The sequence below is a fragment of the Tigriopus californicus genome, chromosome 9 (genome assembly GCF_007210705.1).
Source record: "Tigriopus californicus strain San Diego chromosome 9, Tcal_SD_v2.1, whole genome shotgun sequence".
Lineage (NCBI taxonomy): Eukaryota > Metazoa > Arthropoda > Copepoda > Harpacticoida > Harpacticidae > Tigriopus > Tigriopus californicus.
This window is the reverse complement of record NC_081448.1, coordinates 10,414,077-10,441,183: the sequence shown is the minus strand read 5'-3', so window position 1 is coordinate 10,441,183 and position 27,107 is coordinate 10,414,077. Positions and strand designations below refer to the sequence as shown.

Here is a 27,107-nt window from a genome sequence, read left to right as displayed (position 1 = left end):
TATTGTGTATGCATGGACACAAATCTGCTAAACACCAAAAGAAAGGTTCCTTATTTGTTGAACAACTCTGCGAAATTATGTTCAAGAACTTTGAAAAATGCAATAAAAAGCCACGCTCTTAGGGAGAGAAATTATCAAGATCACTGTTGGAATATCCACGGACTTCTAGAGATATGGACTGCAAACGGAACCAAAAATATCCTATCTCCTAAACCGCTCATCTTATTCCAAATAAGCACTTCATACGACCACAAGGTCTTATTGAATAGATGAACTCAGCCAGGTTTGAGCCCAAACCTATGCTTAGGGAACTCAGGAGACATGTTCAAAGTTATGTTGTAAACACTACATAAAATTTGAATTTTCGGCCTGCTCTTGGTCAGCTACATAAGCTTTTGACAACGTCACTTTGAAACGATCGACTTTGCATGTAGATGATATAAAATTGACCTAACGTTAATTGAAGAGATCTATGTTTCTTATTTTATTACTTTAATTCGAAAAGTGGCTCAGAGTGGCTATGACCAAGAGCAGGCCGATTTGCCGGGAAGCTCGTTCGCAGTCCATATTTCTAGAAGTCCGTGGAATATCCTAATTATTGAACAAACTTACATTTCTGCAAACGTCTAGCTCAGCCAAAAACTCGCTTACCGTACGTACATCTTCCATTTTAATTTGGTAAAATCAGGATTTTTCATTAAGACAATGCAGAAGATTAAAGTACATTTCTATTAGATCCAAATGTAATCACTTCATCGAGTAAATATTCTACGTTTATGTTCTTAGTCAAATGCACCAAATCCAGGTTGAAAAGTACATCTAGTTGAAAAACTACCCATGCATCCTTTCTCTGATTTGTTCCGATCAAAGGCACTGATACAAATCATTATCCATCAAGAACAAAAATCCTTCATTGCATTGTAAAAAGTGAAACCACAGGTCGTGCAAGTTGTCAATGAGGACTACCATAATGGACACATAAGGTAAACTGTATCGAAATATAAACTCAAAACGCTTTTCCTTGTTTTAAAGTTGGTAATTATCTATGCATGTGCCAGTTTTGATCAAAAAAAAAGTTTGCCCGAACATTACAATTGAATTTCTCTGATTTTTAATATGTTGGCATCATATTTATTTATTAAGGAGAAGCACTTTGAGAACAGTTTCAACAGAATCAACAATCTAATATGTTGATGTTACGTAGAAACAAGCTTTGGTTTCTCGTAACACCGCTACCGGCTAGGCTCATTTGGGTTCCATTTGGCCAGTGCACAGTGCAGTAGTGAGAAAATGAGAATCAGTATTCTTCCTCGTTTACCCATTCTATAAAGATATACCTTTTATATAACGACGCCATGGAAAAGGAATTCCCTTTCATGTATTGTCCTATTTTCGTTGCGACACTTGAATCATCACCAAAAAAAATGCTACACCATTCATGAAACTAGTTAGTTATATTGTCTATATTTGCTCCTATTGTTCATAGAACGCCGGGATATAACTTTTCCGATTTATTGTCAGCAGTTCATCATTTATCTTTGTGGAGCTTCAAAGAACATTTGAAACAACGTGTACATGACACATCGGATGGATCTATCCAATTGTTCGCACAAATGTGTGAGCCACATGAGTAACAAATGGGCTTTGACCATCACTATTGCCCTGAAGGACCTTTCATTTTGAGTTCTTTAGGTTCACAAGGGATCCTCCTCCTCCCCTCGTTCCATCGTTCCACCCATCGAGTGACCCAAACGGAAGCTTTGAATCCGGAGCTGACAAGCACGTCAATGGGAATGGGGAACCCAACGGAAGCGTTTATAAATTCAATCCCAAGCCAAGGCAAAGCTCTCGAGCCCATCCCAGTCGTTTTTGTCACCCACCTCTCGTTTGGTTCCAATCGTGGACAATGATATCCCCCCTCAAGGAGAATAGCGAACGATGGGCCTCTTATGACACATTCTTGGCGTCTTTTTCTTCTCTTCTTCATCTGGTTCTGCCCGCAGCTCCTTCACTTGGCCTGTACGTAATCTACGTACGTAGAGTGTGGTGGGATTTCTCTCTTCCCGTCTCGTGCTCTTCCTCGTGAACTCGTTTGTTCCTGGTTCGGTGGTGGCAAGTTCTCGGTTCATTGTTGAAGCGTTCCTCGCCGTTCAACACGAGTTCCTCCTCGGGAAGAACGAGAGGAACTTGAGCGACTGTTGAAGCCACAGAGCCGCATTAAACGAAACCTTTGGAGCCTCTTCGGACTCAAGTGCTTTTAGGAGTCAATATCAAACCACCTAGAAGTTCGACAACAACGAGCACCACACCAATTTACGAGGACGACCTGGGAGATGAGATCTTGTCACAACTGAGGAACTTTTTCTATTGTCGCATTGTGTTTCCCAACTACGACAAATTCTTAGCCCTACCCCACTCCAATTGCCACGTGGATCTTGTTTCGTCTCAAGTGCTTTTGGATCTTCTTTAAGTCAATTTGATCGCCAAAACTGCAAGGATTGTTCATCACCAGGTAAGATGTAGGAAGATCATCCCTCAGTTAAATGAAAATGGACCGTAGACATCCACAGGCAAAAAAGAGTCAATATAAGTTATCGGGAAAGTCAAGATTATATCAAAAGGAAGCTGGGGAGCGAGGATGCTATTTGGCCGGAAAGAAAGCCTGTGGAAACTTCCTCAAGTTCTTTTTCGTCAAAAATGATCCTTCTAGATTGTCTTTCTCAAAATGGAAAGTTCAGTTCAGATTGTAGCAAAATATCTCTTTTCAAATACTAATAATGAAACTTTTTTTTCTTCTCTGCCCTCTGTATTTTCTTCAAGATCACATTAGAGCATTCAGTTGCACAAAAAGGGACAACCCAATCGTGCTAAAACCGTCAAAAAAAATGAAATTTCGTGGAAGTCAACTATGCCATCTTTATGCAAAATGAGCCGAGCAAAACAAAAACATATTCTAGGAAGTTGATTGCTTATTTGGGCCCATTTCAATTTGAGCGATCAATTCTAGAAACTTGATCCAGTAAAGCGCTCAAAGGTGCCTCTCTCAAATCTGCCATTTGCATTCGATCTGGTTTTTATTTTCAAGAAAGTTTGAACTGTGCTTTCACTCGCTATTTGAAAAGATAGAATGGCTGATTATTCTAATGCTTTCGATTTCTTTGATGCCAACTTTTTACCTGAACTCATTTCTGTTTGGCTTTCATCAGCCTCTCTGTTGGTATTTGGTTCATCCCACGCAGTTGAAGTTTTTAATAACCTGGAAAATCATTCTGATTCCTCATTGTATGAGAAGTTGCTCAAGCATTTGTTGTTCCATGTCGCATTGCAACTTTGTGTGGGTTGAACAGGTTTTTAAATTCCCTTCCACCCATTTCACCCTTTCCCTCGCCTTGTTCAAGTACATGATAATCGACCACCGGGGAGGAATACGATAAACAGTTCCTTGAAATAACATTACAACTATTATGGAGCTTAGCCTTCGAGTGGTTGAACACATTCATCATAGGATCCGGTCGTTCCATTGCGAGAAATCTTAATTCTTGCGTGTTGCTTGAGCTAGCTATAACATGGGCCCTTTTTGATTGGAACTTGGGACCATTGTGGTCGGGGCCAATGAACATTTTTCGAAGCGGAGCCACCGCCCTTTCTCATAGCTGTCTCGAAAAATGCATGCCATGTCAAGTGGGCGTAAATGTTAATGCATTTCATTATCACCTCGCTTTGACACGGTATCAAACTCAAGTCTTATTAATGTGTTGAATTGTGACGTAGGGTTTTGCCGCTTAAGATAGAAAACTTGGAATTCCCGATAAGCTACAGCCAAGGATCTAGGCTCCAAATTTCCAAGAGAGCTTGTTTAGGATTAAAAAAATGTGGGAAGAAAGTATGACTAATCACCATTCCGATTCTGCGCTTCGCTCAAGAAGAGAGAGATCTCGTGGATGGTGCCATTTTTCACACTTTTATGATGCCGTTCCCAACGGGAGTTGAAATTTCATCGTTGGGATCTAACTGGAAAATTGGAATTCCTGAGGGGTACCAAATTGAGATCAGCACATTTTTCAGCATATTGTAAATATTTTGGAACCAGAGGGCATCGCATCGGAAGTATTCAAATTTATGCTGACTGGAACGGAGACAAATGGGAGTTCCTAGAAAAGAATGGGATGAAGATTGGTGACCAACTTTATGTCCCCGGGGAGCACTTACAAAGTAAGCCGCCCGAATGAGGAAATCGTTGTTAGGAGCAGAGACTTCAAGTAACTCTGACATTTGCCGTCCCGTTCCTTGTTATCTTCTTGTGGGCACGGTGGAAAAAAAGGAAACTTACTAAGACGGAAATGCAATCGTATAAAGGGGCACATCGAAATCAGGAGACCAAAAAGAACAAGTTAGTATTTGGCGACATTCGTGGGCACTTCAAAAAGGTTCAAAATTTAGCTTAAGACACGTTTCGGTAATTAGAACATTGCCTTTTATTCCTTCTTTTAGTTGGGGTATTTGGACACATAGTCCTAAAATTTGAACAAGATCTGCCTCTTGGTTATTGCTCAAAATTGGTCCAAATTATTAAGTAGGCTTGATGGCTCTAAAGGTAGTATATAGTAACTAAGAAAGTTGTCAAGCCATCTTTGAATCTTCTGGGAGTATCCCCAAATGCACCAGATATAACAAGGCTTGAAATAAGCGAATATTGAAATGTGTTTTTAAAGCATATGATGTGTTATTGAACTAAACTTGAATATGTCACCGAAAAGCAAACTTATTCCTTTTGGTCTCTTGATTTCAAAAAGCCCCCTTGCATTCAATTATGATTTCGTTTTGACAAATTTCCCATTTTCCCAACCGTGTGGGTGTCACTCAGCCCGCTTACTCCGCTTAATCCATTATGGGGACCCTTGGGAAATGGGGATATTAACCCAAGTTTTACTCTACGTGAGTTTGGATTAGCAACGAAACTAATCTAATAACCCGAGACTTTTCATTGGCCAAGAAAGCATCTCGCCAATCAATTTCCCCTTAGTTGATCCTAATTCCCGAATTCATTGCAAGTTTAAGCATGTATTCTCACAAACCACACTTTCTCGACAACTCAAATTAGGGGCAGCATTTCCTCGTTGAAAATGAGGCGCCATTCTTTTTCCGCCAGGTATTCAAATTTGGCGCTTTATTCAAGTGGTCCTCCGAAGTTTTCGCTCTTGAATGAGATATAAGAGAATGTCTAGTCTGACATCAAGCACGCGCAAGTACAGTAATGAATCATAATTAACCCCCTAGACACTTGTCCATTTCAAGGCATTTCGTAACCTGTTCAGAGACCATTTTAGGTCCATGAAATGGCAACTGTTACACATACAGCATATAATCTAANTTGGGAAATGGGGATATTAACCCAAGTTTTACTCTACGTGAGTTTGGATTAGCAACGCAACGAAACTAATCTAATAACCCGAGACTTTTCATTGGCCAAGCAAGCATCTCGCCAATCAATTTCCCCTTAGTTGATCCTAATTCCCGAACTCATTGCAAGTTTAAGCATGTATTCTCACAAACCACACTTTCTCGACAACTCAAATTAGGGGCAGCATATCCTCGTTGAAAATGAGGAGCCATTCTTTTTCCGCCAGGTATTCAAATTTGGCGCTTTATTCAAGTGGTCCTCGGAATGAGATATAAGAGAATGTCTAGTCTGACATCAAGCACGCGCATGTACAGTAATGAATCATAATTAACCCCCAAGACACTTGTCCATTTCAAGGCATTTCGTAACCTGTTCAGAGACCATTTTAGGTCCATGAAATGGCAACTGTTACACATACAGCATATAATCTAACGAGACAGACAATGAGTTGAGTAATACCCAGGCTGTTTAAATGTGGCAGGTGGTAGGTGGTAAATACGGCCAAGTGACTGATATCATCTCAAGAGAAAATTCTAAATACTCTTACGGCATATCAGAAAGAAGGTCCAAAGATCAGCTTTTTGAGCTAAAAAATAATGAGGCAGAGCACAAAATGATTTTAAAAGAAGAACTACGCTTTGTCATTTTCCCATGTTCTGGCCAATTGGGAAGAAAAACTGTACTTTCATGGCCTAAAGCTAAAAGTACAACCAATCTTCGTACTCCGGCCACTGAAGCATGTTGTCACAATTCACCATTTGATTTTAGTATATCTTCACCAATCAAGGACTACTGAAGAATAGATGACCGTAAGATAGGTAATGAGACCATTTTAACTGCATCGTTCAACAATCAAAGATATCTTCTTCACCCTTGAATCAAGTATCCTCCGGTCCTAAAGAACGGAAAGTTGGATCTCAAGTTGGTCAGCCAAGCGCAAACGAGGTTGTTGGCTGAATATAGAGCCAAATTTTCGCACTGAAACCCAATATCTCTCCAAACCAATCCACCTTGGTCCAGACTTTGTTTGCTTGAGCTCTCCTCTCCTCTGGCATTATTTTTTACTCTCACTCTTGCCGACAACCCCATGGAGACCTCCCCATGGGCAGCTTCTCCTCTAAATCGGGTTTACACCTGATTCTTGTCAATCTCATGTGGACCAGCGGGACCAACCAGCCAGACTGTTGAGTTTAGGGAGCCGGAAATATCGGGTCAAGACACGGCTGCTCTTTTGGAATTGAATGAATGAAGATGTCTTTTTTATTCAAGACACGTTCGGATAGACGTCGAATAAGGATTCGGCAAATTCTCTTCCATTCGGCAAAAAAGTAGGACCAATAGAAAGAAGTGAGATATTTCAGAGCCAGTCTGTTGAGGATTCCAGCGAGCGACAGCTCTTATTTTTGGGAGGACGACGACGACATAGAGCAACAATAGTAAGGCGAAACGACGAACTATACCAGTTGGATTGAAGATCACCCTATATTGAATTTAAATTGGGTTTCAAGACGATTGCTGCACTTTTGTGGTCATGGTCTTGGGTTCAAGTTCGATGTTCGAATTCTTTTACATGGGCATTGGCTCGCTTGGCTCTGGAGAAACCAGACACATTTATTTCCAGCCTTGCTCAGACAATCGCTGTCATCCTGAATGTTATTTTCTGAGCCACCCAGTCCTACAACGAACTGAGCAAATTTCAAGGTAGATTTTCACTGCGTGGAGCGCAGGGTGACGAAACCCCTTTGAAAATCTTCTTCTAGGACTATTTACTGGGGAGCTCTTTGTGATGAAGAAACCAGGAAGCTGAAAAGGCTTTTCCACTCTCATGGGCAAATGACTCCAATGCAAGTGGTTGGCCTTCAGCTGGATGACTAGGCTTTCTGTTGAGGAAACTGTCAAAGAGCTTGAAACAATGCTAAACCATAGAAAGCATTTTGCAGCATCAGAAGTCCGGGCAGATGTTGCTTAGTCTGACTGTTCATTCTTATTTATAGGCCCTGAGTCAGGACAACATATCTTTTCATCTTTTTTATGACCACTTAAAATGAGGGGAGACATTTTTTCTCGAGATCCTTCCTGCTCGTCAAGTTCAGCTTAAAAATTGAGCCCTTGGACATCAAAGGAACTTTTGAGGTAGCAGGCCGACTTTGAAGACCTAAAAGCCGACAGAGTTAACTTGTCAATGGTTACAGAGAGGCAAACGCCACTATGAAGGCTGCAAACTCGAATATGTTCGCTCCAAAATGGCCAATCTGTTTATGACATTTGGTCGAACCAATGTATTCCTGGAACGAGGAAAAGGTTTTTGCAACCTATATGACTACTTGTTGGTACACATGGCTGAAAAGCAGCCAATTTGGAAACAAATTGTATCATTACCAAATAACGCAAAGATTTCAATTGGTATCAAATATAAGAGTTCCAAAGGAGAATGAACTTTTCACCTTCGGCGAACAGAGGATTAGCAAAGATCAGTTGAACTTTTCGGGAGTTTTTTCCACTAAAATGAAGCTTCACCAGAGGGATTTGATTTGTACCAAAAAGCTCTTCCGAAACTATTCGAAGTCTATTACGGATTCTTTCATTTGTTCGCATAGCCCCCTTTCGCTGCACGAAATATGGTTTACTTTCTGCACTTCAGAGGGCGCTTTGTGATTCAGCCTTTACCAAATAAAGGGCCGATTTGGCCGATTTCTCTTTTTTTAATTATAATGCGTTCTTGTTGTTTTTGGCAAATTCTTTCAAAATCTTATGTATAATTAGTCACCTAGGTCATATAATGTCCGGAAAAAAAATTGCGTTCAAGGCAAGGCATGAGTAGTTTATTTAGCAATCTACCGCGCGTCCTCCAGTTTTGTTTGGGTTGTCTGACGTTGCAAATAAGGGCCCTTATTTGGTTTGTAGACCGTCAGAGGCCTGCGAAGGGTAACGAATGACTTTCTCTTGGATCATTGCCTAAAATGTTATCTATGCTTGCCGTTTGCCAATTACTTGTTTGGAACTCATCTCGCCTCTTCAGTTGTAAATCTTAATATGAAGCGGAGGAGGAATATGTACCAATAATGACAACAACAACCATTTAGCAAGTTCAAGATAACTAGAACGTGTTAATAACGCGGTTCACCTCTACCATCGACTGGGTCACTAAGAATGAATGAATACAGGCATGCTTTGGAATTGAAGGCGAGTTGAGGTCAGGAGTCATGCCAGACCATAATTAGATGATATTTAATATTGTGCCGCACTACCTACGTAAATATTGATCATCCCTCAGTTTTGCTTCAATAACTTGAGCATTTGCAACGTTATTCTACGCAGATAATTGAAATTTGCTGAGTGATCCAGTTGTCTTGAAAAACCTTCCAAACACGGAGGAAAAATAAAGGCCTTCAAAATGGTCTTTTCCAGATTATCAGCACGTTTCGTAGTGTTGAAATTGCAAGCCTTGAAATGTCCGAAAGATCATACTCGGCTTGAAAAAGAGATAAGTGAGAACCACCACCTTTGCCTGAATAAATGAAGGAAATTGCTGCTAAGAATATGGCGAATAAGAGTCGTATTCAGGGGGATGATACGTTTTCACGAAAGAATTATTGTTGGGGTGAACCAGATCATGGCAGAGCCAACTTGAACAGAAATGAATTATTCAAAGGAGGAAAATGAAATGCTTCTCATTTGTGTCCTTGTATAAAGATATATAATACAGCAGGCGAGTGGTTAAGAGGATGAATGGCTTTTGGACTTGGAATGTCGGAGGTTATATTGCGGTTAAGCCCGACAGCAATGGTAATTTCACACGAAAAGAATAGTCAGACAAGCATTCATAGAAAACTTTCTCAGTGTACGTTCGATACGGCTGGCCATAAAGCACTGGAATATGCCCAGGTTGAGAATTGACATTTTGGAATTGAGAGAACGTATTTCATTCTTCTTCAAATGAGACCGGCCCCAGGCCACTGCAATGACGAATGTCAATTTTCGACTCAATCGAACAACTGGGTCAAAAGTTACCTTATGCCAGAGTTCAATACTTGACTACATATAGAATGAATGAGCTGACCCATTTGGGGTAGTTGTCTACCAAAGGAGGCCAACTCATTGATTCTGTGCCGTTTTATATGCTGTGCTTTGAGAACGAGTAACTTTTGACCCAGCCGTTATATAGGGGATGCCAATTGAAAGAAATTCAAGGAAAAATGTGGTCCAGCACCCTGATTTTGGGCATTTTGGAGAACAAAGACAAACATCACGGTCAGCTCGCACTATCCGCCCATTGAATTTTCAATAATCAAGTGATTTCATTGTGAGCTGTGTTACAAAACCCAACAAAGTGAACATGTTTAGCGTAATTCGCTACTCAATGCCACAATGATATTTACTTAGACAAGCAGGAGAATGAAATAAAAAATGTCAAATTTCAATTCATGCACAGTGCCGTTTTGGCGGGCATGTTGTCTTTGATTTTATTCCATGGGATAACGTCAGTTGTTAATGAACGTGTTCACTTGACAAGCCCCATTCAGTTGAAATTTGGAATATGTCGTTGCATTGATTGTGGACCACTCTCATTTGAAGGAGAATGCAATTCAATGACTCATGTCAAAGTTGTTTATTTTCAACTTTAGCGTCCTCATCCATATTCCAGTGGTTTATAGCCTAGACTTCCCACATTTGCGACCACAACAGCCTTGTTTGTACCCCACGGATGCTGTCAGTTGGGTTTTAATTCCTTCTAAAGTTCATCTTTTCACGAGACATAATAATTTGATCATATTTATTAAACGAATTTCTTGTTGCAAATGTCTTTCTTTTTGTTCGTTGTAAAGAAACGGTTTCTGATGCACTTCAAAGACTTTTTTGATGCCCCTTTGTTTATTGATAAATTTCATCGAAAAAGCACTTTTTACATTTACTCTAAATTCCACTGCATAACGCATGAAAAGTTGATCCTTGAAGAACTCCGCTTAAATGTTCCACCAGTGTTCCAAATTAGATTTCCTCATGCCTCCTTTGTATCTCTAGCCTTTACAACTCGAGCTAGGATAGGCTTCTATTGTCCTCGATGATGATAGTTTTGTGGTGTGGATGAAATGCCTTTTCTCATGGCACGTAACTGTTAGACTTCGTCAAGAAAAGACCCCATCTATAAGAAATAACCACAGGATAACCGTCATCTTTTATGCATGCTCCATCAATTACTGCACTTTTAAGATGGTAACTCAGGAAACTTAGTTTTTCGTACGACGGTAGGAATAGTAAAAAATCGTACATTTAGATCTGCTTCTCGTAAAGTTTTGTTTACCTTTATATAACCTAGTGACCTCATTTAAAAAAAGTTTCTTCAAACCCAACTGAAAGATTGCGATTGATCGATTCACTTGGAAAACACCGAGGCAAGTTGAAACTTGTTAGCTATTGCTTGACCTTTACCGGGGAAAACCGTCGTTGTAAAACGGTGTACAATTTGTTAATCAAATACCCTCGACCGACCCATTTTTTTCGTGTAATAATTAGGAGCTTCCGACTAGAAACTCGTGACCCTGCAACCCATCCATTTGTTAGTTTTTCGTCTCATGCACCGATTGAGTGAGTGCCCCATTGTTCGGTAGTTCCACGTCAATAAATCAAAAGTAGTATTGGGCATGGGAACATATGGAAAGGATCACCTTTCTTATATGGGGGTCCTGAGTGTGCGTGTCCTAAAGCATTTGACATTGGGGAGGCTAAACCTTTTCCATTCGGGAGCCCTATTTACTCGGGAGTTGCTCCTTTGGGCGAATGACAAATTGATGCGAGACGAAATCAAATAACGGGGTCGACTCAAGTTAGTCGACTATTGTACAAAGCGCATAGTGTTTGCCTACAGTATATAGGGACCCGCCAATTTCGCTCCAGGGTACTTTATACCAAACATGTGATGTGTCTCGATGTGCGTGCGTGGACAATCAAGCAGTATTGCTTCGACCTCCATATCCGAGACGACTCGTTCCATCAAGTAGGGGGGTATATCGATGCGAACAAGGAAACTGGATAGCATTGAACAGTATCGGAGCTTTTGGATCGCTTTCCCGTGGATCAGTCTGCCAGAAGGAGATTTGATTTCTCCGTTGACATAGTTGAGGGAGAAGAAGCTCCACCGTCCGTCAGAAACATCGTCTTCCTTTGGTACAATGGTTTACGTACTTGACACACAGGAAGGCCGTGGAGTTCTTTATTGAGTTTCCGTCGTTTCAAGTTCCTCTTAGAATGAGGGAAAATGAAGAAGTATCGACGAAATCTGTCTGTAAAACTGCTCATATTGGGGGATCGCATAGCAACCAAAATGGATATCCATGGCCCTATTCAGCTCTTTCATTATTTATAAGAAGAAAGGCATCACACACTCGTTTCAATCTTGGTCTACTGTTGATCTTTTTTTCTTGTAACGTACGAATGAGGTCGGTGGGTTGGCCAAGAGGTTTCGATTTGGTAGAAATCGCACGTAATGTTCCCTCCCAATTTAGTTTAACCGTTTGTTTCGGATGGTCGTTCGAGGTCATCAAGTCAGAAAATGAAAAATGATATCTACGGAAGTTGTGCTGAACAGAGGGAACCACCCAGTTGTACGTCATTGAACATTGTACTGCACGAAAGGGATCAGATATGGCTCCCTTGGGCTGGCTACAAGAGGAAGAGAGCAGTGCACATTATTATTATCATCATTGGTTATTCACCGGAAATGCAAACCCAAATGAGCCATTTGGCTACCTCAATGCAGTCTATACCATTCGGCTTATCGCCATGAAAAAGAGCCCATAATCTGGCTTGACCACCAATCCAGCCATGTTGCCGGAGAGCGCTGTATTCGATCTTCTGCCTGTACGGTATTGCATAAATTGTGTTCGACGATCGGGAAACCCGGCCATAAAGTCCACTGAACCGTTTGATTTGAACACGACCCTCTCAAAGAGACCCGCGTCGGCCTTGGTCGGCCTTGGGAGGCCTTAAAGTCCTCCTTTCTTCTCACACTTCAATCCTTGCCCGGAGTGGTGTTCGAGTCGTCCAGGAAAAGTTTTTCCCATTCCATTGAGAACCAGCATTCATAAACTCCTTTCAAGCTCCCACTTGAAGAGTTCGTTGGTGGTCCTTAATTGTTGCTCTCAGAAGTCGGAAAGACACGGGATCCAACCAAGAAGCAACCGACAACCATGTTATTGCACTTCACTCTAGGGTGACTGCATTAACACCAATTAATCTGACATCTTTGTGCAAAACTGCTCTACAGTTCTCGCGGTCAACATTTGCTTCCTTAGCGAGCAAAAGACTTGGAATTATTTAATTCATGTCACAGATATAGTGTGCTCACAGTGGGATCTAGGTTTAATTCCGTAACGGCACCACCCATGAACGTTTTACGAAATTGTCCTTGAGCTTTGAGAATGAGTTGAATCAGGTTTTATCTATATTCAGTCCCACTCGCGAATTGGTTTGACATCCCTTGAGCAATGATGAAAATATAGTTACTGAGGCCGACGTGTTTTTAATGTAAAAGGTGTAACGCAGTCAATTTAATATGACAAAATATTTTGGTCCTCTATTGTTGCATGGAGTTCATTAGCATACTACGGGCGTTTTGAAGTAACATTATGAAAGTGGGACCAGGATTTAGAATGGTTCTTTTCTAGCCTTGAGCTGAATAAAAGTATACCAAACGCCATAACAATTATTCCACATGAAAGAAAACCGGAGACACATTGAACCCTTTTTCACTGGTAGATGATTCAACAATTTATAAAGACAGAGAGACTGGGCTTCAATTTTTTTATTTATTTTCTCGAAATGACCCACTAATTGTGTACCTGACAACCAATAATTTAAACATTGAACATTTGAATGCTTGTTTTTTTTGGAAAAAAGATGGAATGATGGAAGTTAGAAAGAAAAAGTACTAAAACACTACGAGAAAGATAACGGCTGGTTGTAGTAGACACCATAAACATATATTTCCTAACCCGCTGACAAGACATTTACTCGCAATATACAACAAAGTAAGTGTAGAAATTCGGACACACCTGACACAATTGAAGTTTGGCGAAATTTTCCCAATACTTACATTCTTTTCAATCCGGGTCACGATGATGAGCAAAACTTTAGCAACGATCGTAATTGTTTCCAAAAATTACCAATAGTTAGGCAAGTTCATACATTTCTGCATTTTTTTGCACCTTTCAAATTCTTAACAAAACTATGGAAGTTCAATAACTGATAAATTACCGCATATAAGGCACGAAAGCCTTGCTTCGCCCGTGATTTTTTTTTTAATTTTTGCATGACCATGTGTTGCAAATTAGTTCAAACAAATACGTCATTGAAACTACAAAATTTGCCAACGGGAGGCCTTGATTGAAATGACCAATCTTAGTTATGACTTTTAAAAGTACTAGCTAGGATTTACCCTACACATCGCATTAAAGATAAGATTATTAACTTGATTGAGACCATTTAACTCAAATTCGAAATGGTTTCAAAAGGGTTCTAATAAATTGCCAAAAACAGGCGCAAGCACAAAGGAATTTAAAAGGTTGAGAGTTGGTAAAAAATGGCCGTGTGCATTCGCCTGGTTTCATCCTCATTTTTCACGTCTGGTGCACCTCTTTAACCTTTACAAAATCTCATTAGTTCACACAGCATCTGGAAAGGTGCTCCATTCATAAAATTCTGTACTAGTATGCTTTGCAGATTCTCCGAATAAAGGCAGTAAACCGGCTCGGTATTTTAAGCCTATGATAACGAGAACGCTTCACACTTATGAAACAAGGAAAACTACCCGAAATGATTGCCGGTTCATCGAACCTATTGAACGGCTTTCACCATGCTTTTCCTCTCTATACTCTTTACTATCTTTCTCTCATTAGAATCTCATTGCCATCATTCATGGATAACTCTCCACATGACCCATTAGACTAACAATCATAAAACCAATAGACCAGTTCTCTGTTGGATGTCGTTAACCGCCTTCATTAAGGCCGTAGGGTAGCTTGGGTCAATACAACAGACGAACTACTACGTATATTTGAATTGTCACGTCTTGAACGTACATTGGAGGGAAGAAAATATACTAACTATGACTCGTTATAGTGCAAGATTATATTCCAGAGGTCTTGAAGCAAGATCATTATGTAAATAATCGATGGGAGAGAATCCGAATCTATGTGTGAGCTGAGGAACGGTCGGTAAGATATGAATAATGGTCTCAAGTTTGGACAAAGACGAAGCAAGCAAGTAAGCATTGTGCGCCATGAAGAAAGAGAGAGAGATCCAGAAAGAGAGGAGTAATGATGTTACCAATACTACGTACATAGGATGATTGTGTTGGTAATATGTTTCATTACATACTGTACATCGATTTTGTCTTACTCTGGTAGGGAAAGATATGCTCCAACGGAGGATATCATGGAGATGAATGGAGCACGTGGCAGCTCATGGTCGGCCCGATCCAAGAACTGGCTTTTCCATCCTTAACTTAGACTACCAGAGTAAAGGAGATATTCATGAATAGATTTGATTAGTTAATAGCGTGATAGAGTCGGCAAGAGGGCACTATAAAACTCTCGAGCTGTCATGTTATCGTTAAAGGGTTGCCGTTACTTTCACCGACGGCTTTGAAAAAGACCAGTTGATGTTTTAAAAACTCATAACGCTCTTGCTCAAACGAACAATGAAGTTAAGCTTTTTTGGAGTTCTCGCTCTATTCATTTCTCTTTCTTCCTTTCTCACAACGAAGGGAATTTCGGTGCATGTAGGCCCACCACCATCATTAATGGCAAATTTGGACAAAATTTTCAATATATCTTCTGATCAGCTTTACTTTGGGGGACTGTTTCGTTCTGGCAATTTGAATTCATTAGTGGATCGAATATTTCATAAAAATTGATTAAGATTTCTTCAAGGAAGTGGTATTATACAGTATGTTAGTTTTCTTATCTAAATATGTCATTCACAGTTGATATTTGAGCCATATAAAGAATTTCATCCCTAGAAGGGGCAAAGTGAACTCTCACAACAAGACATGTCAATGAATGTCAGACGAAAATATATTTTACACACGTCGAGAACAGATAGGTTCCAAATTAGATATCATCAAAAGCATTTGACTAGACACTTTGACATCCGAAAGTCAACAGGAGATTTTTTTTCTGTACTTTCAGTTTTGAAAATAATCATTGTAAGTACGAGGCACATGCATATAGAATGGCTTTTTTCGTATGCACTTTATGCATTGGCGAGTTGGGTTGTACATTAAACAGATGGATCTGTTTTGAAGGCCCCAAACGCTTCTCAACTTCATACCCAAGACCATGAACCATTGGGATAGGGACCAGGATGCTTGCTTGGGTCGAGAAATGCCACATCGGAATTGTTTTCGCCTTCATATGGGACTGGTCTCAGGTCGCTAAAGAAACATATTTCAATTTTTACCACAATCGAAAGACTGGATCTACTGGCTCTCAAAGCTTAGTACGTGACTCTTTGCAGATTAAATGAACCTTTGTTCTATTGTGGTAATTGATTACCACTAGAGGGCTAAATCATTCATCCTGTACCCTTTTATGTACTGTGCTTTGAGAGGGCACAACTTTTGACCAATTCGTCTGATTTCAATTTGTAATAGCAAAGCCATGGGACTGGTTTCCCTTGAAGGAAAATCCAATGCATTCACTAACTTCCATAATGTTAATTATAGACCCTAGCATCTCCCTCCACATTTCAGTGATTCATGTCTTGGCAATGACGAAGCGAAGAGCAAAAAACACCAAAAGCTTTTGCCAAAGGTCAAAATAGAGGAGCTGATGAATTCTAATCTGGAATCAGAGTTGCTACTGAAATCAAAACGGACGAAACCTAAAAGAACGTTGTTGGATGCTCGTTTAACTTAATTCATGTGAAATACCAAAAGTGGGGTGCGGGGCGGGGGGGTGCGGGGAAGAACAAATTATGCACTGTTCGTTTTCAAATCTAACATGTCGAGTTGCTTTGGATGTGTCAAATTCTTGTATTCTAAATTAACTATTGAATGTTTAGGCACGGTTTCGCACAAATGAATAAGTCAGATATTTTTCAAATAAGATAGGTTTATAAGATGTTGTTGAGTGATCGAATCATTTAGCATTTAGCCTTCTGCATATATTGATCATATATATTTTTGCTATGGTTTGGCAAATCTAGGCTCATCGTCTATGATTCCGTGAAAAAAGAGTTACATCTTTAGATCCAGTCTAGGGTTTTGAATCCTTTTAAGTACATCGCTAGAATGAAAACTAATCTCTTCCGGAAACCGAATACTTTGGTGCAGTAACTTTCGAATGACAAGAGATTTGAAGTTTTATATAACTTTTTTATACGCACCAAATGCTGGGAGCAGTCGGTTTTATTGCTCAAAACCGTGTCTTTAAGGCCGCTTTCGTCGACACCCATGAAATATCTATAATCTTTACTCACTTCAAGGCTATGCCACCTTGTGAAAAGCTTTTCTGGTCCGATTACAGATAAAAGATAGCACCATTTTCAAGATAAAAGAACACAAAGGCCTTTAAGAAAGAACAATATCGAATTAAGTCAAGTGTGTCATAAATTTTGAAGTCTTACATTGCCATTTAAGCTTAATCTTGTTCCACTCAGAAATAAGTGAAAAACGCTTATCTCGATCAACCAAATGAACCGGGTTCAGCTTTTGAATGAAACATAGATATCTCAAAATATTGTTTGTGATTCATTGCTCGAATTCCCCTCGTGGATGAGAAATGGAAAAAGGTTAAAACCGATTGGGGTTTACGCACGTAAAAACAGTTATATTTAAAGGACTATTGGGTGTTGGAATTCTTTCGGTTTACGAAGATAGTCTGAAGTCATACAACATGAAACAAAATTTGTCTGCTGAACCAGCTCCTCTCCATGGAATTGGTGGCAAAGGTTCGGTTTCGTGTTTGATGAGACATCTCCATTTAAATGGTAATTGAGAACCCTCGCCGTCAACAAGTTTTGACACCTCTTTAAAGACGTTCTTTATGCTATTGTGAAACTGAACAAACACAGTCCCATCTGTTCAAAGGGCTTTTAACATTATTCCGAGTTAAAGCCAACACGCAAATCTCACCAGCTAAATGTACGAAAAGATTCATTCCTTAATGAGTTTCTTGATCCGCATCTTGATATCATTTTACCATCGTCTTTTTTCGCCAAAACATTTTTTCCCAGCAATGCAGATTACTGACTAACGAGTTGTTGTGAAGAAGCCTAAAGGGTAGTGTTGTAGTGCCAAATTTTCCAAGAAAATGAGCTCCTTTCTTTAATGAGATTCTTTCCATTGTACGAACCATCACAACACTCGCAATAAATACTCTTCTGAACGTGATAACTCACTACCAATGGGAGCCTTGCCATTAACGCTTCATGAAGGCACACTACTAGATTATGGGGAGTAAAAGTGTGGGCTCCCATTCTTGGCTCAGAATTGAGTCGCAAATTGAAGGCCAGATGAAAGAGGCAAGTTGTCTCAGGAGCCTTGGCACATTCTTCGTGGCGAACAAAAGGCCAAAATCTGACCACGTCAAGTCTTTTTGAGGGAGGCACCCTCCACCTTCAATCGTTAGCCTCAACGGACGGAAAGAACATTATTCCGATTAACTGCAGCAATGGCTACTCCAAGTTCCTTTCTCTTCTTTTTCTACAACGTGTCAATGAAACTGTTCGTTGAAAGGTCGACAGAAGTGGCCTTGAAAGAGAAGTGCGAACTGTGAGCTCAAAAATGCTTCTTGAACTTGAAACCTTCGAATATCCCAGTGGAGCAGAGACAACAAGGTGTTGCACTTTACAAAGAACGGAACTGGAAAAGAACCTCTCCGTTGTTGTTTTTCCCCTGCCAAGACAAACATGGCGGATTTGAGTCTGGTTGGTTCCTGTTCGGTACCTTTGAACTTTAAATGGAAAATGTGGGATTGGCATACCACGGAGAGCCCGGGTAAAGACGCCTTTCGAAGTGCACCTTAACTGGAAAAGCGATGCATTTCAGTTCGAGTCTCGTAAACATTTCCCAGACTAATCAACGCTAAGATTAAAACCAACTTCGTTGATCTTGATTTTTTTAGCTAGAAAATGGAGGAGAGCGAACCTTTTCCATTCTGGTTGGAAATTTCCCCATCGAATGGTCGAAATGCCAATTAAAGCGTCTGATGAAAGACTTAGGGCACAAACCCATGATTACTTGATTTATCATTGAGAGCCAACCTTGCTGGATTCGAGTAATGACTGTCCTCGCAACGTTAGGTTAGGGATAAGAGGGTACGAATTGAGCAAAGGCCTTTGCTGTATTGGGGACAATCCCAAGAACTCTCAGATCTCCTTGTAGATGCTGAGATGTGTTGGAAATCTTTGTGGCCATTCCGTGAATCCCCCTCGGGGAATTGGAGAAACATTTCGGGCACTGACTTTGATGAAGATTTCAGACCTACAGACTTCTCCCATCTACATTCCATATCTTTCTTTCCTTACTCGTCCTAATTTTTTATCAAATTTAGCCTTCGGTTGGTTCCAACCACCCACAGGGTTTAGATGAAACCGAAGGCCTCAATTACGCATCCAGCCAAGATAAATAAGTAAAGCGGGAATGGAAGACTGGCAAACTTTCATCCAAGACGAGACCTGAGCGATTTGATCATGCTTCCTCTGGGACTCCGTGACCAAGTCTAATGGACGACACGGAAGGCTTCAGGGAAGAAGTGCTCCACCCATAAACGTACGTCTTCCATTCACTGCGCTATTGTATTTGCTCAGAGAGGCAATGGATGGTTGGCTTTTCAAGAGGAAGCAAGAAGGTGTGATTGTTTCCAAGTCTTGAGAAGAAAAGCCTTTAAGAGCTTGAAAATCTTCGTAGCCTCCCAGCAACCGCTAAGATGAACAGGAAGATAACACGGAACAAATCTGTAATTAGGTCATTATTGCTTTGTAGAGTGAACTTGGAAACAGCGAGTTGTTGTTCCAAACAAGTTTTCTGTCGTATTTGTACGTCAATTCCCCTTACAAAGGGAAGGGAAAACAAACAGCTGACATCACTCTCTGGAGCAAAACTATTGACTTTCGAAATGCATACGAGGTTGCCATCTCGCAGGAAATATCTTCAAAAGAGCAGATGATGCTCTCAAGAAAGAGGCCAAATATAGCACTGTATTCGGATGGCTACCATACTTTACTAGAGCTTCGAAATGGTTTGGAAATAATTAAAAAATGCATGTTTATCTGTACGTCAAATCTGAACTTCTGACAATATCACAAAGAGCTCTCATAACAAAGTTTTGGCAAAATTAAAATGCAGACTTTATGATTTAGAAACGGACACCCTGTGAATGACAAGAGCTAAAGAGAAAAAGAAAGGAGAAAGAGAGGGAGAAGGCGAATACAAAATGGCAGGGATGAACACTCTAGTACAACGGACTTCTTTTGGGCTACTATGGCTTGTTTAGGCAACACTCATGAACCAAATGAACAAGAGACTCAAATGATAACTTTGTGGACACCCAATGCGCTGACAAAAATTCTGGTGACTAAAAAGAGGGGAGGAAAAGTCAAAGAAAATCAACAAGAATACCACAAAAGTGCGGAGCTTGTGTACTGAGCATCATCTTCAGTCTTGCGCTCTTGAGCCGATAGAGGGCGATTTCGAAAGTCAATAGGCAACATGCCCTCCCAACCTGCGACGGGCATGTTTTAAATTGTCATTTTTTCAATTGGTCGGCTTGTTGAAGCGAACAGTATGCTGATATTGAAGTAAGATATTCGTACAGTGACAGAAATGCAGCAAAAAATGACATTTTGGGACTTTTGTAACGCAACTAAAGTCGATCATTGAAAATGAAATTGGATCATAGCGTGAGTTGATTGTGACATTTATTTCAGTTTTTCCTCTAAAAAATGCTTAAAATCAGTTGCCGGACTATAATTTTGCTTGAATTTACTTTACTTCTTTCTCATGGTTAATTAGATTGAAATCTGTTCAATGATTTGTCACATAAGTTGGTTTGGATCTTCTAATTCAATGTGGGTAAAAGCAGTGATTCACTAAACAGCAATTAATCACAAACTAGGGAGACTAATTTCATGCAACAATTTCGGAATGTGTGACATGTAAGCTAATTTGTGCAAACCCGCCTTCGTGTCGAGTGTGCGATCGTTGAGGAAATACAAATAACTTTGGAGACAGATCGACTCTGTTCTTTGGTTTCATGGTTTCATTCTTGTCGAGACTTTCGTGACAATGAAAAGTTTGAGGCATGGTTTCCTCGACCCAATACAACTTCAAACACAAAGTCGAACAAAGTACTTCTCTTTGAGGAATTAAGGGCTTCAGTCGTGACCAAAAGTGGGACAGTACCTGCAATAAAAACTTCTGTCAGATATTCCCGATGATTTTCAATGAAAACCAGGAAAACGGTCGTGAAGAAAGAAAGTTATTCCACCAAACCCTGGAAAGGTTGGTGTGTGACACAATATAGTGGGGTATGGAAGGTCAACGAAACATTAGAGGTGACTCCAAGGGCAATATAATCTTTCTTCATTTTTACCCTCCAAGGAGGTATTGTAGCCGAGCGGTTTTAGAGGCAGAGAGGGCACGGCTAGAATATGCTCCCCAGGTGTTGTGGGATCAAATCATTTACATTTTTTTCCTATTTTTCCGTCCAATACCTCAACAGTTTGAATTATAGAGTAAAACGTTCGTGAGGAACGTGTAGGAAGAGATGGAAAGAGCTTAATAGATATGAACGACTTAAAGTTTTCCTCAGTTTAAACCGAGGTTGGTTCGTTTCATTCATACCAAGATAGCCCGAGGCTAAGTTATGTAAAACCATTTTGATACCTCAAAAGTGGTGGAGGCAAGATTGCGGTTGAAAAGAAGCGTAAAATCGAGTCCATAGGCGATTCATTTTTCCACCCTCAATGACTCTGAACGATAAGAGTTATTATTTTAAACAAAATATTTTCAAAACATAACATAACATGAATATGACTTTTCCTTAGAAACACGTAAGGTACACTAAGAACTAAGGCTCATGTTGGGGGTAGAGGGTTCGGTATCTTAATTGCTTACCCGTCTATTGAGCATCATTGGCCCGGTTAAGAAGTATTTTCATATCCCAACATCAAAACATGCTTCAAATGCCCTAAAAGCGCAAAAAGGAAAGATTCACAATTGCAAACTACAAAATTCGTAACACATGAAGTGCCAACAAACTCAGGCGCTTTGACAAATATTCCTTAAATCATTTTGATTTGAAAAAAATCGTTCTTCAGACTTTTGCCATGAACAGTCCTTATTTAGGCGAAGTTCAGGCTGAAGGCACCTTGGCTCGAATAGCTTCTTTGACGAGTCTCTGATGTTTGAAACCAACAACCCCTTTAGGCACCCTATCTGTCAGTCCCAAGGCCAACTCCCACATGAAGGTTCCAGGGGGTGGGAAGTGGACTGGCCAAGACTGGAGAAGGGGGCCTCTCGGCAAGAAACTCCTTAGTTTTCTTGAATTTGTGCCACCTAATGGCCGCTTTCAGAACCTCAATCGCCACCCGTGGCTTTTTTTTCAATTGATGTCTTGGACACGAATTGGCAGAACTTTTTGCGGTTGCAAACAAGTTTCCGTAAACAGTCCAATCCGCTTTTAAGATATGACAGCTTTTGAATTCTCATTTTTTGTATTGTGTTTATTTTCAGGTTCTTTAATCTACAATTTACATTTGATTTTAATGGCAAAATCAAATTTACCAAAATGTTTAGAAAATGAGTGACAATAACTTCTCATTTTGATCAAACGTAGGGAACGTTTTAAACATTTCCTGATAATCATTTCTTACTTATGCTTAAAAAAGAATAACCATGTAAGGCTTTTTCTTTATACAAATCAAGTGGGACGCGTCATGTCATCTAAATGAGCGCCCAAATCTATTTGTTTGAAGTACTACATCCTACACAGTACAAGTGTCATGAACGTCCTCAGAATTTTTGCTTTGAAAAGATAGACGTGCTTATGTAGTACTATGAGTACTACGCACCACTATGGAAGTAGAGCAGAAGCCATCCTCACTAGACGGCAATATTATCATGAGTGAATGAGGCAGTCACTCATCATCAATATTGGTCAGTCTCTAAGGAGCATTGGTCCATTTCTTTTTGCCCCCTATGGTCTTCTTTCATTCTTTCATTTTCTCCTTTGTTGTCCTTGGTCCTCGTTTGCTTGCAATGCCAATCACTATAATGGACAACTCTTAGTTGGTCAGCTTTAGCGTCGTTTTCAGTCGCCTTCTGAGCTCAAGAGAAGATCACACGTGAAAAGGCGTTTTTGGAACTCAATTTGGGTTCGAGTGTGCCACAGGCAACACCTTAGATAAATTGTTGTGCCAGGGACTATTATTGGAAATTGATTGTGAATGCCCTGAACCACGTTAGGTCTGGCGGACCTCGTATTTAAGGGACCGAAGAAGACCTTAACTCGGAGTTTCAGGCGGAAAGTGGGCTAATCAAAACAGGAGGACCTTTGGACAAAGGGTATTTATAAGACCTCGTAACACATGTACCCTAGAACGAATAGTAGACAATAAAACGGTACGTAGTATTTATAATAAACGTTATCTACAAATACAGTAAGAAGTTGGAAGCAACACTACTAGTTGTACTGCTCATTTCACTTGGATCTTCAAGGGGTCTCTAAGGTACATGTTCTCGAGGAAACCAAAGCCGAATAATCATCGAGACGGATCTCGAGAAAAAAAAAAACGAAATATACGAAATATTATTCTTGGTTCTATCCTAGTTCACGATATTCTATATTAATGTCAAATTGACCAGATTTTTGAGGATAAGAGATAATTCCTAATTGGAAATCTGAAGGATATTCATAATGCGATCGTTGGATAGCATGCGATGCATTACCTTTGGGGTTTCCAAAGACGGTCTTACTTCTATCCTTGGTGTATCCGGATCAATCCATAACACACACTAGGGCTTTGGAAACCCAAGATTCGAAAATACTACCACCACATCGACGCATCATTCATCATAAACATGTAGCTCACTTGTGTTTCTAGATCCTGTTATATCATGGGATCGATGTTTTCCATTTACAGCTTCTAAAATGACGCTCTCGATTTATCTTGAATAGACTTTTGTTCCAAGTGAGGCTCTAAAGCATTGTTTCAGGGGCCCTCAAAGAGACATTCCACACAATTGTATTCCTTTTAGGACATCTATCCTAAAGAATCTAGCTCATGATAAAGCACTATAACAGGGGGGAGGGACAAAAGGACCTAGTTTAGGCAAAAAATAAAAGGCGCATTTTCCCTTTTTGCGGAATAGGTCTCTGTGAACCTCTTAAACAATCTAAGCAGAGTTGCGACAGGAAATCCCAAAGGGCATTGAAAAAAAAGGAATACAAAAACGAACTTTTCAAAACCCTAAGGTGTCATCATTCTCTCTCGCAAGGCCAGTAATTCCATGAAATGAGCGTAAAGGAAGGGATGGCCAAAGGTCAAAGCTAAAGCAATCCTTTAAATGGACTGGTAATGGATATTGGAACAATCTTGTGAGTCCCACTCATTCAATTATGACCTATCCTGGGCTGCGGCCAGAACTCCCGAACCAGCTTTAAACATACGTAGATCAACGCCAAAGCCAATTTTTTCTAAGAACCTTCAATCGGCCTTACTTTGCCAGCAGCAAGAAGTAAGCGTTCTCGAGTCTTTGAACAAGGAGATAATATTCAGTCGAAACTATCATTTGACAATTTGAACTCACACTTGACGGCTCGTTTCTGTCGGCTTTGCTCTTAAATGGCCTGTCTTAAATAGTTGACGTTGAAGCGTCTTATTCTTGAGACGAATCCCAATGAGACCATAGGAAAGAACGTGTCAAGAACATTTCCATCCATTTTCTTGGGGAACAACGACCACTATGGAGTAGTTTAGACATTGTACATCAGTAGAAGGTAACGAAAAAAATGGCCCGGTTTCTTCCGTAGAAAGGGTGTTAGCAGAGCCCAATCCGATTGCGAATCTGGAGTTTCGAACTGTATTGCCGGGGGAATTCCCGGGATAACGAAGCTGAACGTGAAGGGCTAATGTTTTTTTTCCAAATTTTGCCTTGCAGAGTCCAAAATCGAATGAGGTCCCAAGAGATTACATGAGGTCCCGTTAAAGAAATCGATTGAAGAACAAAGCGTAAAAAGCCGTATTGCCGACCGCTCGGATTAGCCAGCCCAAATCTGTAGTTACCATGACTTCTGAGAATGGGGAATCCGATGGAATCCTCTTGGGGATTTCAACCAATCTAACGGAGGAGCTCATCATGGTGGGGAACTGCCCCAACGATTCCACGGCTGATCTTCAATTCGTGGATGAGGTTTCGTTCTGGATGGAGGGGGTTTGTCAAACGATAATTGCCATACTGGGAATCATCGGGAACATCGTGGCCAGTATTATCTTGTCGCGCAAGGAGATGAGGAACGCTTTCAATCTTCTGCTGGTCACGATGGCGTGCTTCGATTCCACGTACTTGTTTGGTTCCATCCTCGAGAGCTTTCGGAAGCAGTTCGATTTGGTTAGTGACATGCACATAAGACTATTCCCGTGTTTGCTGTATCCATTCAACCAGATCGCTATAACGGCATCGATATTCATGACGGTGGCCATCGCACTGGAAAGGTTCATTGCCGTCCATTACCCCTTGAACTACAGTCAAGCCATGCACGAGGCCAATGCTCTGACCAAGCGGATCGTGAAGTATGTGGCGTCTGTGACTTCATTAGCCATTCTTTTCACAATCACCCGATTTTTCGAGGCTGAGGTGGTTTATACACCCGTCGTGGACAGCACCACCAATGAAACGGTGGACTACGAACTCGCTTTGAAAGCCACAGATCTGCGAACAGCTCCAATCTACACGACCTACTTCAACTGGAGTCGCTTGATCGTGCTCGGCATCATTCCATTCGTAATGCTCGTCTACCTGAACGTGGGGATTTACAAAGATATCAAGGCTCGAAAGAACCGACGCCTAAATCCCAGACACCATCAGCAAAAGGGTCGCCGCACCTCCAAGTTCCCCGCTTTTAAATGGTGCATGGAGAGAAAATCCAAAGACAATCATTCTCATTCCACAGGGGACTTCTTGCCAACACTGAATCCTCCCATAGAGCACACCGAGATGATCCCTCTTGGTCAACATGAAACTGGGACTGACAACAAAAGTCCCTCGCCTGATACGCCCCAAGTGGGCACGTCTGAAAAAAAGGAGGTGGTGGTGAGCGATGCCAAACCCGTCATCAAGTCCAGAAAGGTCCTCGTGCGGCTCTCGAGGAAGAAGAAAGCTCCGCCCGCCGCGCCCGCTGTCACCGTCAATGAATCGCGACGCAAGAAGGAAGACAATTTGGCGGTCATCTTTATGGGGTTCATTATGGTGTTCCTCGTATGTCATTTGCCGCGATTGTTGCTCAACATCCACGAGTTGGCTACCATTCGACAGGCCATGAAATGCCAAGAGGCCGGACTCAAGGCCTTCCCATTGTGGTCCGTCGTCATTATTAGTCTTAGTCATCTCCTTTTGGTCATTAATTCGTCCACTAATATCCTCATTTATTGCTGTTTAAGCTCCAAGTTTCGAGAGGAATGCCGAAAAGTTTTCAGAAAGTTCTAAGTACTGCTGGGTCGCGGATAAAAATGCAAATATTGACCGACTCCTTTTTCCATTCCTCTCATTCGCTTCTTCAGGGTGACTAGATGGCGAACTCGCAAAAGCCCAAATCTAGTGTTATTTCGAAGCTAGAAAAGTTTATTGCCCATAGCAAATTGTAGAAAACATTCTAAGGATTATAAAGTATGGATAGCGAGTATATGTTGTCACCTTTTTTTCCAAGCCAAGGAGGCACATAATGTCAGAAAGTGTAGTTCTGGCGTGAAATTTAGCCGCAAACCAAATTCTTTGGAGTGCTCGAAAAATATAGCAAGAATCAAAAGAAAAGCTCATAACTTTTTGGATTCATTACATTCGCAATAAATCCTGGTTACTTCGGCTTTTTGCAAAAGAGACCTAATGATCAATCAATTCTAAAAGAGTACCTTTTTTACTCCAAAATCCAAAACACTAGATCAAACAAAAATTTGGCTGATATCGAGATTTGTGCCGAAAAATTTCCTAGATCTAAGTGTATTTCTCTTAATCTCATCACTCTGCGAATGTTCCTCTCTCATTCATCGACGTGCTCCCTCACTTTACTGAGGGAGAGTGGCACCGTAGAAATGCCCTTTTGGAGAGGGTACAGAGCTAAAGCATTGCCCAACCTCCAAAGTGAAGTTCTTTCTTCGAACGTAAAGTATTACACTTACCAATATCTACTGAAGTGTTTGTTTGCATCCAGGATATTGAAGAGTCTTGGAGAGCCCCACAAAAGTAAAGCATTCCTCAAGAAAGGCCCCATATACGAACATGATAACAACACGTATTTCGACAATTTGCCTGCTTGGAGCACTTTCTTGTCTTTTATTATCAACTGTTGGTTGTAATGTGGGAATTGTTTCTACCTATATACATGTCAATTTATTTATTTTCTAAACATGAAATGTACTGTAATAGTGAAAATATCCATCATTTTCTGTCTGGTAACTGGTTGCTAATAAATGAGATTTCTTCAATAAC

The 27,107-nt window shown here is 40.6% G+C and overlaps 1 protein-coding gene across 1 annotated transcript; it reads left to right on the top strand.

Moving 5' to 3' along the window:
- Nucleotides 1-2,201: 2,201 nt before the first annotated feature.
- LOC131886954 (uncharacterized) lies at nucleotides 2,202-27,107 on the top strand. The gene is made up of 2 exons (XM_059235432.1): nucleotides 2,202-2,512; nucleotides 24,564-27,107. Exon 2 carries the CDS (start codon nucleotides 24,690-24,692, stop codon nucleotides 26,106-26,108), a length of 1,419 nt encoding a protein of 472 aa, XP_059091415.1. The 5' UTR covers nucleotides 2,202-2,512; nucleotides 24,564-24,689; the 3' UTR covers nucleotides 26,109-27,107.